At 38.2% G+C, this 12,500-nt stretch overlaps 1 protein-coding gene across 4 annotated transcripts in view; it reads left to right on the top strand.

Annotated features, from left to right (window-relative positions):
• Window positions 1-12,500, top strand: part of LOC144965814 (phosphatidylinositol 3-kinase regulatory subunit gamma-like) — a 188,373-nt gene that overhangs the window by 30,190 nt on the left and 145,683 nt on the right. For all 4 annotated transcript variants that reach the window (XM_078901590.1, XM_078901580.1, XM_078901572.1 and 1 more), the window contains exon 4: window positions 156-221. In XM_078901590.1, the coding sequence (XP_078757716.1) occupies window positions 156-221 (66 nt within the window). The remainder of the gene's footprint in view (window positions 1-155; window positions 222-12,500) is intronic.

The raw sequence follows: 12,500 nt of genomic DNA, 5'->3' as shown, positions 1-12,500 counted from the left end.
AGGCGCAGACGAATTAAAATATTTATTTACATTATGGTCTATTAATTTAGATCATTCCATGTGTTTATTTTATTATTATTATTATTATTATTATTTTCCAATCATTTTTGATGTGTTGACAACATAGTGTGTAATCCTTTGAATTTTCCCACCAGGACCTCCACGGATACCCCATCGCTACGTCGACTCCATCATCACCACCCCCACTCTCTGTATGCATTGTGAGTATATCTTTATATTAATATTACTATATGAACCCCCCCCCCCCCCTCTCTCTCTCTCCCCCCCCCCCCTTCTCTATCTGTCTGTCTGTCTGTATATATATCAGGATTGCCAATTTTTGAATTTTAAATGCCAAATTTATTTTTAAAAAAACAACAAAAAAACTTGGCGTTAGTTTAAAAGCTGTTTTGCATGAAAAAATTAAGTTTGACATTTTGCATTAAATAAATAGAAAAAGAAAGAAAAAAAAAAAGGGGGGGGGGGGTTGAGTATTAATGTCACTATATTTTACCTATTTAAATAGACAAATTCAGAAAAAATGACACATTTGTTAATTTTCACCCATAACCTGACAATACAATGTGAAATTTTCATGGCTGCGTGATAAAGAGTAGAAAACTTTATTTCTACTTATCTGAGTTTTAACAGAAAATGGCATGCCTAAAAAAAAAAAAAAAAAAAAGACCACTTGGCAGTTAATCAGACCTTTCGAAATTTTCTATGACTTTTCGTTTTGATTCTAGATTTACTTTTCCAGGTCCAATTAATCCCGAACATATAATACCGTTTTGAAAGATAGATAAATATATCGATAGAGAGAGAGAGAGAGAGAGAGAGAGAGAGAGAGAGAGAGAGAGAGAGAGAGAGAGAGAGAGAGAGAAGGAGAGTATTAGTCGAAGCATCTCACGCTTTGGCCTCATTGTGGTGCAATATAATAATTATTACCACACGGTCTACTTTAAGGTCATTAACCCTCTGTAGGCGGACTCGTTTCCCCACGTGAAACACACACATACTAAAATCCTATGAAAAATAGAGAGAGAGAGAGAGAGAGAGAGAGAGAGAGAGAGAGAGAGAGAGAGAGAGAGAGAGAGAGAGATTCATTAGCTCCGAAGCCATCTCACGGCCTTGGCCTCATTGTGGTCGCAATATTAATAATTATTACCACACGGGTCTACTTTAAGGTCATTAACCCTCTGTAGGCGGGACTCGTTTCTACCCTACGGTGAAACAAGGTCATTCATTGCTATTACTAAATATTCCTTTTATGTGAAAATATCAGGTTCTACAACTTCTACAACAATTTTACAACATCCGTTACCGCATGAGCCCGGTACTCATTCACACTTGAGTCGAGTGTGGAGTAATGTGTGTTAAGTGCCTAACCCAAATACACACATGATAGTAGCGGAACAGAAATACTTAAACACAATATAGTATGAAGTCTGTGGTTTGACACCTATTGGCACGTTGGAGATTATCCTATTCTATCGATAAATGCAGTATGTATACTTTTTGTGGCCAGCATGAAAAAGGCTTTTGTCATTGTACAGCAAATGAATCCCAAATGAGCTCAAACCGGAGATGACTTGGACAGTTTTGTAAGGACAAAGCAGACTATCCTATATATAATTTTTCGTAACTTATATCTTACCCTGTATACTTTCGCTTTAAATTAGAGGAAGTAACAGGGTCAAATGAAATAATAACATTCACTAAAATCAATAACTTCTAAAATGGAGGTAAATGAATTCGTTGAAAATTGTTTTTAAAAAGTCACTTTGCATAGTCATGAATTAAAGAAAGGTTTGAAATGCATAATGCCTTGAGTAAAGACAAAAAGAATGAAAGATGAACAAGTTGGTGTTTATAGTTTATCATTGTCTACACAGACCAATGATATAAACAATCTACAAAACTCTTCTAACGTATCTAAAAGTTTGTTGACGTTTAAGAAATGACTTCAGTTTGAGATGATCAACATTTAGATTTAAAGAAAAAAAAAGTGGAGCTGGCATTAAGATAAAGTCCACGGAAAGTTTCCTTCACCACGCAGTGTCAGTGAAACCTTCTACAATTGTTTTGTTTCAACGGATGGTCTTTCAATAAAAGGGGTCTATTTTTGTATTTTTTAAAAATCAACAAAAGGAATTAGCGACCAAGTATTTTTATGAAAATGAATGATCTTTAAATATAAATAATCTAATGTTATTTTTTAAAAACCGGCATCCAAGCAACTTATCAAAACCCTTTTTATTATTGTAGAGACCCCGTTTGTCTTATAACCCTGTGAATATGATTTGAAATATTATTTCAATCTTTCTTTTTTCTAAGATAATAGTTAACTATTGGTATAATTTGACAAGTTGGGATCCTCTCATAATTTATCTATAAACGTTTTGTTCTCTGTCCGGCCCTGTAAGGAAGAATTATTTTCTAATTGGGATATGAAAGAAATAAGAAATAGAATATGACCATTAAAGGGTTAAAGCTATAATACCCAGTGCGACTTTGCCTGCCTTGGTCAATTATTGATGTCAGGGTCACTCCACTCTCACCTCTCCACTTTCCACTCGCCACACTGCGCTGGGCTTTGAGAACCCCTTAAAGGTTATTACTTTCATAACCTTCCCCATTACACAGATAGTTGTATTTATTTTTAATGAATTTATTTGCTTAATTTAATATGTGTTTATTCATTCTCTTTAATTCCTCAAATTGCAATGGTGGGGTTGTGAAGTATGCTTTGTTGTTTAAAATAAACATGCCACTCTCTCAGCCATTTTGTGATTTACCGAGGTTACGTGTATTTTAGACGAAATTTGTCGTGTCGCTACGAACCAATTATCCGGTTTTTGGTGTTTAAAAAACAAATTCACCCCCCCCCATTTTTTTTCTTCTTCTTTTTCCTGCTCCATGGAATTGTCACTTTGTCGTAACAAAGGAGAGATATAATAATGCTATTATACTTTTAAAGGTGTGTGTTTCATGTCCAAGGTGGATGATTAGGGAGCAACACCCTCGGTCAGCACCAATACAATAAATCGAAAATGTCGTATACACCCATGGTTGATAAGTGTGTACCGTTGACGAATAGGTTACGCTTCAGGTTAACACGGACCTCAGAACAGGCTCTCCAAATTCTGTGTCACGGACAGCTGTTGTGAGGTCAAGGTTACTACTGAACTCCACTTCCGGGAAATGATGAGTTTTATAAAATATGCTTCGCATTTTTGGGCTAAGCGAATTGTTTAAGCCGTACAAGAAAAAATGTTCTGCCGTCTGTCTGGATTCGAAATGACGTATTAACGTTTTTAGTATTCTTGTTTTCCGATGAATAAGAAGGGTTTTGAACCCGAAACATCCCGTGTTTGCTATTTTGCTCTTTTTTCAAGCAAGTGTAAATTTTGTACATTATCTTCTGCAGTCCACATCTTCTCGCTGCTTAGTATTGACTGAGATCACCCAGAAGGTATTAATCCTGAGACATCTTCATGTCTCAGATTAAGTTGTGCGGTTATGTGATCTTGTGGTATGACACTCATATTCGGATCGGAAGGTCCAAGGTACGAGTCCCGCTCTGAGCTGCGCATGATTGAGTCATTGGAAAAGGCTCTTTACTCACTTTCTCTCACCCGACTCGGGTGTAAAATGAGTAGTCCTTCAGAGCCATTAGGCTCACGGAGCCGGAGTTTCTCCCGGTTTCTATAGCGTGGAAAGAACAATGGCAATGGCTTGCTATCCTTTGGATAGAATGCTAGTCTATTGCAAAGTACTTTCCACCAGATCTAACAGACACAGCTACTCAGTCACTGCTGGATGAACAGAGGGGTCAGAAAAATCTCATGACAACACCCGGAATCAATCTTGAACCCTTTGCTTGTGAAACGAGTGCCCAACCAACTGAGCCATCGGGACCCCCCCCCCCCCCCCCCCCCCAATGTAAAATCAGTAACTGGCTGTTAACAGTAGAAAAAAAAATAACACCCCCCCCCCCTATCACAAAAAAAAAAAAACAAAAACAATAAAAACACTAAAAAAATAAATTTAAAAAAAAACAAACAAAACATGTAGTGCCTAACAGGCTTCATGTGTCGTCCTACATGTTAATGTTAAAAGTTGCTGTTGGTTTTCGACGCTTAGTGGAAACTACTCTTTATAAATGTGCAAGTGCAAGTAAGATTTAAGATATTTTGATGAATTGAGGACCATTTAAATTATTGATGGAGGAGTAAACGTTTCCTGTCAAAAAGAATAGTATGGGGCTGTCGAGCGGCTGTGTCCGTAGTAGCGGTGGTATCAACAGCAACATCAACGATAACAACAACAGTAGCAGCAGCAGTATCAATATATCCACATAGCAATTAGGGACCCCTCCTTTCATTTCCTGCAGCTGAAGTAGTTCAAGGTAGTTCATAACTCCAAACATTTGCCCTATGTGCACTCAGTCATCGAATTTTATAACCGGGAAGATTTATCGCATTTGTAGAACTTGGTAGGATAAGAAGACAGATAGAATAGCGGATGTGATTTGGGCTGAGGTGGGTTTGGGGAAGTGGTAGAGAACAGTGAGGGCTGCCTGAAGCCTGGGATCTTGAAAATACTAACGAAAAGGTGATATGGAAAGGATTCGTCGGTTTGTACTCTATGCAGGCGCTACAATTTATATTCATTTTATTTTGCTTTTAACGTTCATTTGTTTATTGTTGTGCTGACGAAGGGTTTTTATACCCAAAACGTCCATTGTCTGTACTATTCCAAACCGAAGCTTTTCCATTATCACGTTTGGGGAAATGGTAAGTTTGGTATGGGGTTGGGCGTCACGTGGCCTTGACATGAAATTCCAGACACCTGCTAACACCCAACTTCGCTCTACACTATCACCGGCTACCAAAGTCCACCCTTTTTCGAATTATCCCCTTCACTCACGCAGTTCGCACACTGACTCACACTCACGCCACAAACGCGCGCGCACATACGTTCTTAAAAAATATTTTTTTTAAAAGGAGAGAGAGAGAGAGAGAGAGAGAGAGAGAGAGAGAGAGAGAGAGAGAGAGAGAGAGTACTCGAATTGACTCTGTTATAAATGGGTTCGTATGTCGTTATGCCCAAAATGCAATTAAAGCATTCTTACCAAGTTTTATCAAAATCTTTCTGACGGTTTCGTCGGTGACTCAAGCGTGCGAGTCTCCTTTATCCTGAAACAAAATCGAACGATTCTGAGCGGGCAATAAGCAGATAACTGACAAAAATAGCAAAGCATGGCCCAGGTGTTGTGTCCTTGGGTAAAGCATTATGCCATCCCAATCACGTGTGATAAGTATCTGTCTATCTACATTGTTTATCTACATACAGTTTTTGGCATCTTTGTCCATTAATTTTTGTCAGAAAATGTTTACTTTGTATATTGTATTATCGATAGATACAGGTGGTTCGACTTCGTCTGTCAGTCTACCTGGTTATTCGAATATATTTTAGACTTTTGGATTACTTGGACTTTAATCTTAATACGGCTGTATAGATAGAATGAAGATGACGTCACTCAAGCCTTTGTTATTGTATTTTGTCATCCGCGTTTGTGAGTGATTCTCACTATACTGTATTAACCAGACTGTAAAAGTTCATGGTTACACATAGTTTTGTGTGTTGGTCCGTTAAACTTCCGGATGGCAATGTTATGAGCTTCTTAGCCAAGCGCATACTATCTATATGAATATTTGTGGTAAAACATTTTTAATGGCGAAATTTGAACACAAAATGTCAGTGTACGTCTCTCATTCATCGTGTTTTGTTGATAAAGGGGAAACCCGAAATGTCCACACGAAGCTTCCATTCAATTTCCTATTCTTCTAGCTTCAAGCAGCAACATTCTACCTCTATTAGAACATTTTATGTGAACACAACTGATACTCAATCATCCAATTCCCGCGTAACTTTATCTTTGATTTTCTCAGGTAAATTATGATATAGGTTATCAGGTCCAAATTAGAACCAGAGAATAATTCTATTCTATTATTTTTCTTATTGTTAACCAGTAAAGTGTCATACTCTAGAAAGACACGTTTTTAAAAATTTGGCCAGAGAACTCATCCTTCAAATATCGATCAATTTAAATGACCATCATCTTGGCAACAACTCTGAAATCTGGGACCTCGCAAAGTCTTCCATTTAAGTCCCAGGTTTCAGAATTTTGATTGGTAATCAATGTAAATCGCCTGTGGTCAACAGGCATCTTACAGAACCACTGTCTAATCGTTCTCGTACATGCGCTAGTTTCATATCTATAATATGAGATGATCTTTTCTCTAAGGGAATGGATTTGACGCCGTACCAAAAAGGGCTTGAGACGAGAAGCCGTACACAGACACTGTTCAAACGTTACCAGGAATAAAATGGAACTGGAAGAGAAACAGACAGACGAAGTTTATAAGAGTATACGGATTCTTTGACGTCAGAAAATCACAAATAAATTATAATGAATGTTGGCGTCGGAAAGAAATGCACAGTAAAGGTTATATTATATTATCTTTTTATTTATTTGTTTATTTATTTACTTATTTATGTTAGTCTTATGTGGTTTTTCTGTTTTGTCTGGCAGTGGCAGTGGATACACTCCTCTACCCTAGACTGGCAAAACAATTGTTTTTTTTTTCTCAATTTGGCCAGACAATTTTATTTCAAATATCGACTGACCAAAATGATCGTCAAGCTGTCAAAAAGTCCCAAACCTGAAGCCTCAAATAAGTATAAGGTTTAAATAAAATCGACAAGTTAAAGTTCACCTAAAATTCACCGATATCTGATGCTCTCTCTCTCTCTCTACCCCCCCCCCCCCCCCTCCCCCGGAACGGCAGCAATCTTTCACGTGTACGTCGTTCTCAAGTCTCCAAATTGATAACATTCATAGTTTTTATTATTATTATTATTATTATTATTATTATTATTATTATTATTATATTATTATTATTATTATTATTATTATTATTATTATTATTATTATTATATTATTATTATTATTTATTTATTTATTTATTTATTTTTCTTTTTAAAATAGGTTTTTGACACTACATCATGCACACCTTTTCAGATTATGTCTTTCACCAGTACCTGCTCCCTTTCTGCCGTAATCTGAGAAACAAAACAAAATAAAGACAAAATAACTGCCGTACAACGTATTTTTATAATGTCTGGCCAGAAAACACATCCCACAAACACCGATCGATTTAAAAGACTTTATCTTGTCAAAATCTCTCAAACCTGAGACTACTTTGAATTCCCGGGTTTCAAAGTTTTTGACAAGATGATGTTCACTTTGAAGTCTCGCCCTACATGTTAAGTGTTGCTGTTGGTTAAGGCCCCATTCAAAGCGCGTTTTAGCTCTTTTAGTGGATATTACCCTTTATAAATGCTCTAGGTGTCAAATTTTGACATGCTGATTTGTATTATTATTATTATAATTTATAAAATTTAAAATTCGCCATGTTGGAATCTGGTCCACCCCGATGTAATACTGTGCGTTATATTTGAGGTAATGGATCACAGTTTACTCGGTACATGCACGACCGTTACCTGTTCATTCCCTGGTCCTGCTACTTCATTCTTCAGCCTAGAACTGACGGAGGTCGTTCAACTTTGTTTTTTGACAGGGCCGCGGTGACCTACTTTCCTCTATTTTTATCTACCAAGCAAGAATAATTATCACTTTCTGGACACTTCTCGCATTCTAGGTCGCTCTTGTCAGACAAGTAAAAATTCTTTTTTCTTTTAGATTTTGTTTTTAGATTCTTTTTTTTCTTCTTTCTGTTAATTTTCCTTTTATTTTTTTATTTTTTGTGATTGGGGAGGGGGTGGGGAGGAAGAGTTTATTCTTATGTAAGTTGAGCCTAATATAATATCAGGTTAGAAATGAAATCGGAAATATTTTTAATGATGTCAGACTGCATTATTGAAATTAATCCCATTTCTAATTTAGAATTACTATATTTAGGTACGATGCCGACTAAAATGGATCCATTGTCTACGAAGGGAGATAAATCAAAACTTTAAACTACGAGTGACATGTTGGATTATTGTAAAACTCCTCTTTTATTTTTTCTCTCAATATCTTCCGTCACAATTTTTTTCATGGTGGATAATAGGGGATGGGAGGGGTGGTGTTTGTGGTTTGGAGTGGATTCGTGATTCGTTGTCACAAGAAATAACGACTTCAGCAACTCGCGAGATCCCAGGTTTGAGAGTTTTTGCCAAGATGAGGGTCATTTAAAATCGATCTATATTTGAAGAACGAGTTTTATGGTCAAAATTGTAAATGTGTGTGTCCTTGCAGAATACAGCAGGTGACTGGTTCATGCAAGTGCCCACCCCACTTATCTGAATTGACAATGCTTTAGAGCTTAAACATGGGACAGCACTTGGAATAGAATCAAAATAGTATAATTACGTCCGTTGCAAAAAAAAAAAATAAGTGTTGATATTATGATGCGTTAAATGGTGTTTTAGAGGGTGAAGTAATAATAATATTGTTGGTGACGGCAGGCGATGATTTCAGTCATTCATTAGAGAGTGTTTATTTGGATGGGATCCGGGAATTTGTTCCCAATCCTCTTGTGGCTGTGCTCCAATCTAAAACCGTTATAAATCGAAGTGTGTGTGTGTGTGTGTGTATGAGAGAGAGAGAGAGAGAGAGAGAGAGAGAGAGAGAGAGAGAGAGAGATGTTCACTGGGTAAGCAAAAAAGTCAACTACGTACATGCATCTCTCTCTCTCTCTCTCTCTCTCTCTCTCTCTCTCTGGAAACAGATTCCACCCTACCACCACCAACCAATGACTACCAGACCGACTCCTTGACCCTCTGTCAAGTTTGCCAGATAAGTTTTTGCAAAAAATGCTGATTTAATTACACTCCCAGACTCCCGTGTTCATAGCAAATGTGAACAATGAAAAAGCCAAATTTGTGATTATACTTATAAGAAGTCAATAAATCATGTATTAAATAAAGTAGAATATCGTTCTAACTTGCACATTAAAAAAACCCAAAAGAATTTTTTTTAAAAACCCATAAAAGCATTATATAATTTAGTATTAAAGGCACATAATGGCAAACAACAAGATATGAAGTGAATAGAAAAGTGCCAGAAGACAATAGAGAATAAAAATTTTTCGCGGCGGTGGTGGGGTTTGAACCTGCGACCTTATTGGTACGACAACTCCGCCTGGCAGGTGAGAGCGTGGCTTTACCGTGTGAGCTATCCACGAACACAAAAATATTCGTTTCAAACTCAAAGTCATTACTAGATCCCTCTCTCACCTACTTCTTGAGACCGCCGATTCGTACGTACACCACCATCGCGAATAATTTTGACCAGCAGTTAAGCTTAATAGCCAATATTCTCAACACAAACATATAACATAGAAACGATTGAGACATTGAGTATGCTCCGGTGTATGGGGTGAATTTTTAATTCAGAAAAGTGAGTGGAGCAGGCACTTATGTTGGTAACAACAAGATATGAAGTGAATAGAAAAGTGCCAGAAGACAATAGAGAATAAAAATTTTTTTCGCGGCGGTGGTGGGGTTTGAACCTGCGACCTTATTGGTACGACAACTCCGCCTGGCAGGTGAGAGCGTGGCTTTACCGTGTGAGCTATCCACGAACACAAAAATATTCGTTTCAAACTCAAAGTCATTACTAGATCCCTCTCTCACCTACTTCTTGAGACCGCCGATTCGTACGTACACCACCATCGCGAATAATTTTGACCAGCAGTTAAGCTTAATAGCCAATATTCTCAACACAAACATATAACATAGAAACGATTGAGACATTGAGTATGCTCCGGTGTATGGGGTGAATTTTTAATTCAGAAAAGTGAGTGGAGCAGGCACTTATGTTGGTAACAACAAGATATGAAGTGAATAGAAAAGTGCCAGAAGACAATAGAGAATAAAAATTTTTCGCGGCGGTGGTGGGGTTTGAACCTGCGACCTTATTGGTACGACAACTCCGCCTGGCAGGTGAGAGCGTGGCTTTACCGTGTGAGCTATCCACGAACACAAAAATATTCGTTTCAAACTCAAAGTCATTACTAGATCCCTCTCTCACCTACTTCTTGAGACCGCCGATTCGTACGTACACCACCATCGCGAATAATTTTGACCAGCAGTTAAGCTTAATAGCCAATATTCTCAACACAAACATATAACATAGAAACGATTGAGACATTGAGTATGCTCCGGTGTATGGGGTGAATTTTTAATTCAGAAAAGTGAGTGGAGCAGGCACTTATGTTGGTAACAACAAGATATGAAGTGAATAGAAAAGTGCCAGAAGACAATAGAGAATAAAAATTTTTCGCGGCGGTGGTGGGGTTTGAACCTGCGACCTTATTGGTACGACAACTCCGCCTGGCAGGTGAGAGCGTGGCTTTACCGTGTGAGCTATCCACGAACACAAAAATATTCGTTTCAAACTCAAAGTCATTACTAGATCCCTCTCTCACCTACTTCTTGAGACCGCCGATTCGTACGTACACCACCATCGCGAATAATTTTGACCAGCAGTTAAGCTTAATAGCCAATATTCTCAACACAAACATATAACATAGAAACGATTGAGACATTGAGTATGCTCCGGTGTATGGGGTGAATTTTAATTCAGAAAAGTGAGTGGAGCAGGCACTTATGTTGGTAACAACAAGATATGAAGTGAATAGAAAAGTGCCAGAAGACAATAGAGAATAAAAATTTTTCGCGGCGGTGGTGGGGTTTGAACCTGCGACCTTATTGGTACGACAACTCCGCCTGGCAGGTGAGAGCGTGGCTTTACCGTGTGAGCTATCCACGAACACAAAAATATTCGTTTCAAACTCAAAGTCATTACTAGATCCCTCTCTCACCTACTTCTTGAGACCGCCGATTCGTACGTACACCACCATCGCGAATAATTTTGACCAGCAGTTAAGCTTAATAGCCAATATTCTCAACACAAACACATAATGGCAAACACGATTTGAGAAGAAAATGGCGAAAAAATCTTGACAAGTTTCGGAAGGGAGGTCAGGGGATCATATTTTTAACCCCCCCCCCCCCCCCCCCCCCCCCCCAAAAAAAAAAAAAAAAAAAAAAAAAAATTAAAATCTAATTTTTATCAATGCAAATTTTTAAAATAAATTTATTCAATTTTTCAAATGCCAAACTGACAATTTTCCCTCCGTCCAAAATGGAACCCGGAGGTCATTGTCCGAGTCGCTGAATCGGCCCATGTCGACTGCTGGATCGTCAGAACGAGGCATGCGACCTAGTTAGGTTAAGACCCAGTAAACTCGACATGAACTCTCGCCCCCAAAACCTGCCGACAGACTACTAAACTACAAAGCCTCTCGCTTCATTTCATCCCCCCCCCCCCCCCCCCCCCCCCCCCCCCACTTCTTCATGCGTCATTAATTATTTCCTTTGCTCTCTCTCTCTCTCTCTCTCTCTCTCTCTCTCTCTCTCTCTCTCTCTCTCTCTCTCTCTCTCTCTCTGTGTGTGTGTGTGTGTGTGATAATGAGCCTTCAGTTGTAATTGGAATGATATCAGCACGGGCCATACTTCAATGTAAAAAAAAAAAGTTAACGTAAACACGCTCTGTCCAGCGTCCAGTGAGCACTGATTGGGTAGCTGGGACTGTTTGATCTGGGGAAGAATACTTTGCGGGGTAGGCTATTGTGCTAGCGAAAGGGTAACAAGCAAGCACTGAAGAAACCGAGATACACTCCGGCTCCATTGGCCTTAAGGCTCTGAAGGACTACTCTTTTATTTTTATTCATATTATAATTATAATGTTGTATTTTTATCATCACTTCGGCCAGTAAACATTAACTTCAAATATTGATCGATGGAGATGACCCGCAAATTGTCAACATTTCCCACAGCCAGGACTCCAAACAAGTGTGAAGTCTGAAAAATGTTCGACAAGTTGATAGATTTTCACTTTGCTGCCTGCCGTTCTCTGGGGGGAAAGAGAGAAGAAAAAAAATTCACTCCCAGAAAACTCGTCGGTCAAATATCAATCGGTCTAAATGACTCGCATCTTCGGCAACAACTCATGAGGAAAGACGAATTTTCTGGCTAATTAAAAAAAAAATATATATAGTGCACGACACTTAACTGGTTAACTGATCGATATAATCAGTTAATTATTTGTTCTGGTCATAATTTAATAAAATGGTTTTGTCAGAGTACGGTACAGTTATCATGGACATACTATTCTCATTCTCAAATGACTAGGTGGCCCACTAACCACCTAATCTGGGTAGTCATTTCGTTAACCCTTTCATTCCAAGAGTCGATTTCTATCAAATCATATGAATTTACTCCTATCATTGATCTGGTCATGAATATTGCATATTAGTTTCCACCACCTCATATCGATGTACACATGCCTTTTAGGTGATAGCTGTTTGAATGATATGAGGTCCGTTTAAGTAAGAAATCGAACCCGATTGGGAAGAGTTAAG

This window comes from Berghia stephanieae, chromosome 1 (genome assembly GCF_034508935.2).
Source record: "Berghia stephanieae isolate SIO BIC M18660-M18661 chromosome 1, UCSD_Bste_1.3, whole genome shotgun sequence".
NCBI classification, from domain to species: domain Eukaryota; kingdom Metazoa; phylum Mollusca; class Gastropoda; order Nudibranchia; family Aeolidiidae; genus Berghia; species Berghia stephanieae.
Note: the sequence above shows the minus strand (reverse complement) of the source record. Positions and strands in the feature narration are given on the sequence as shown.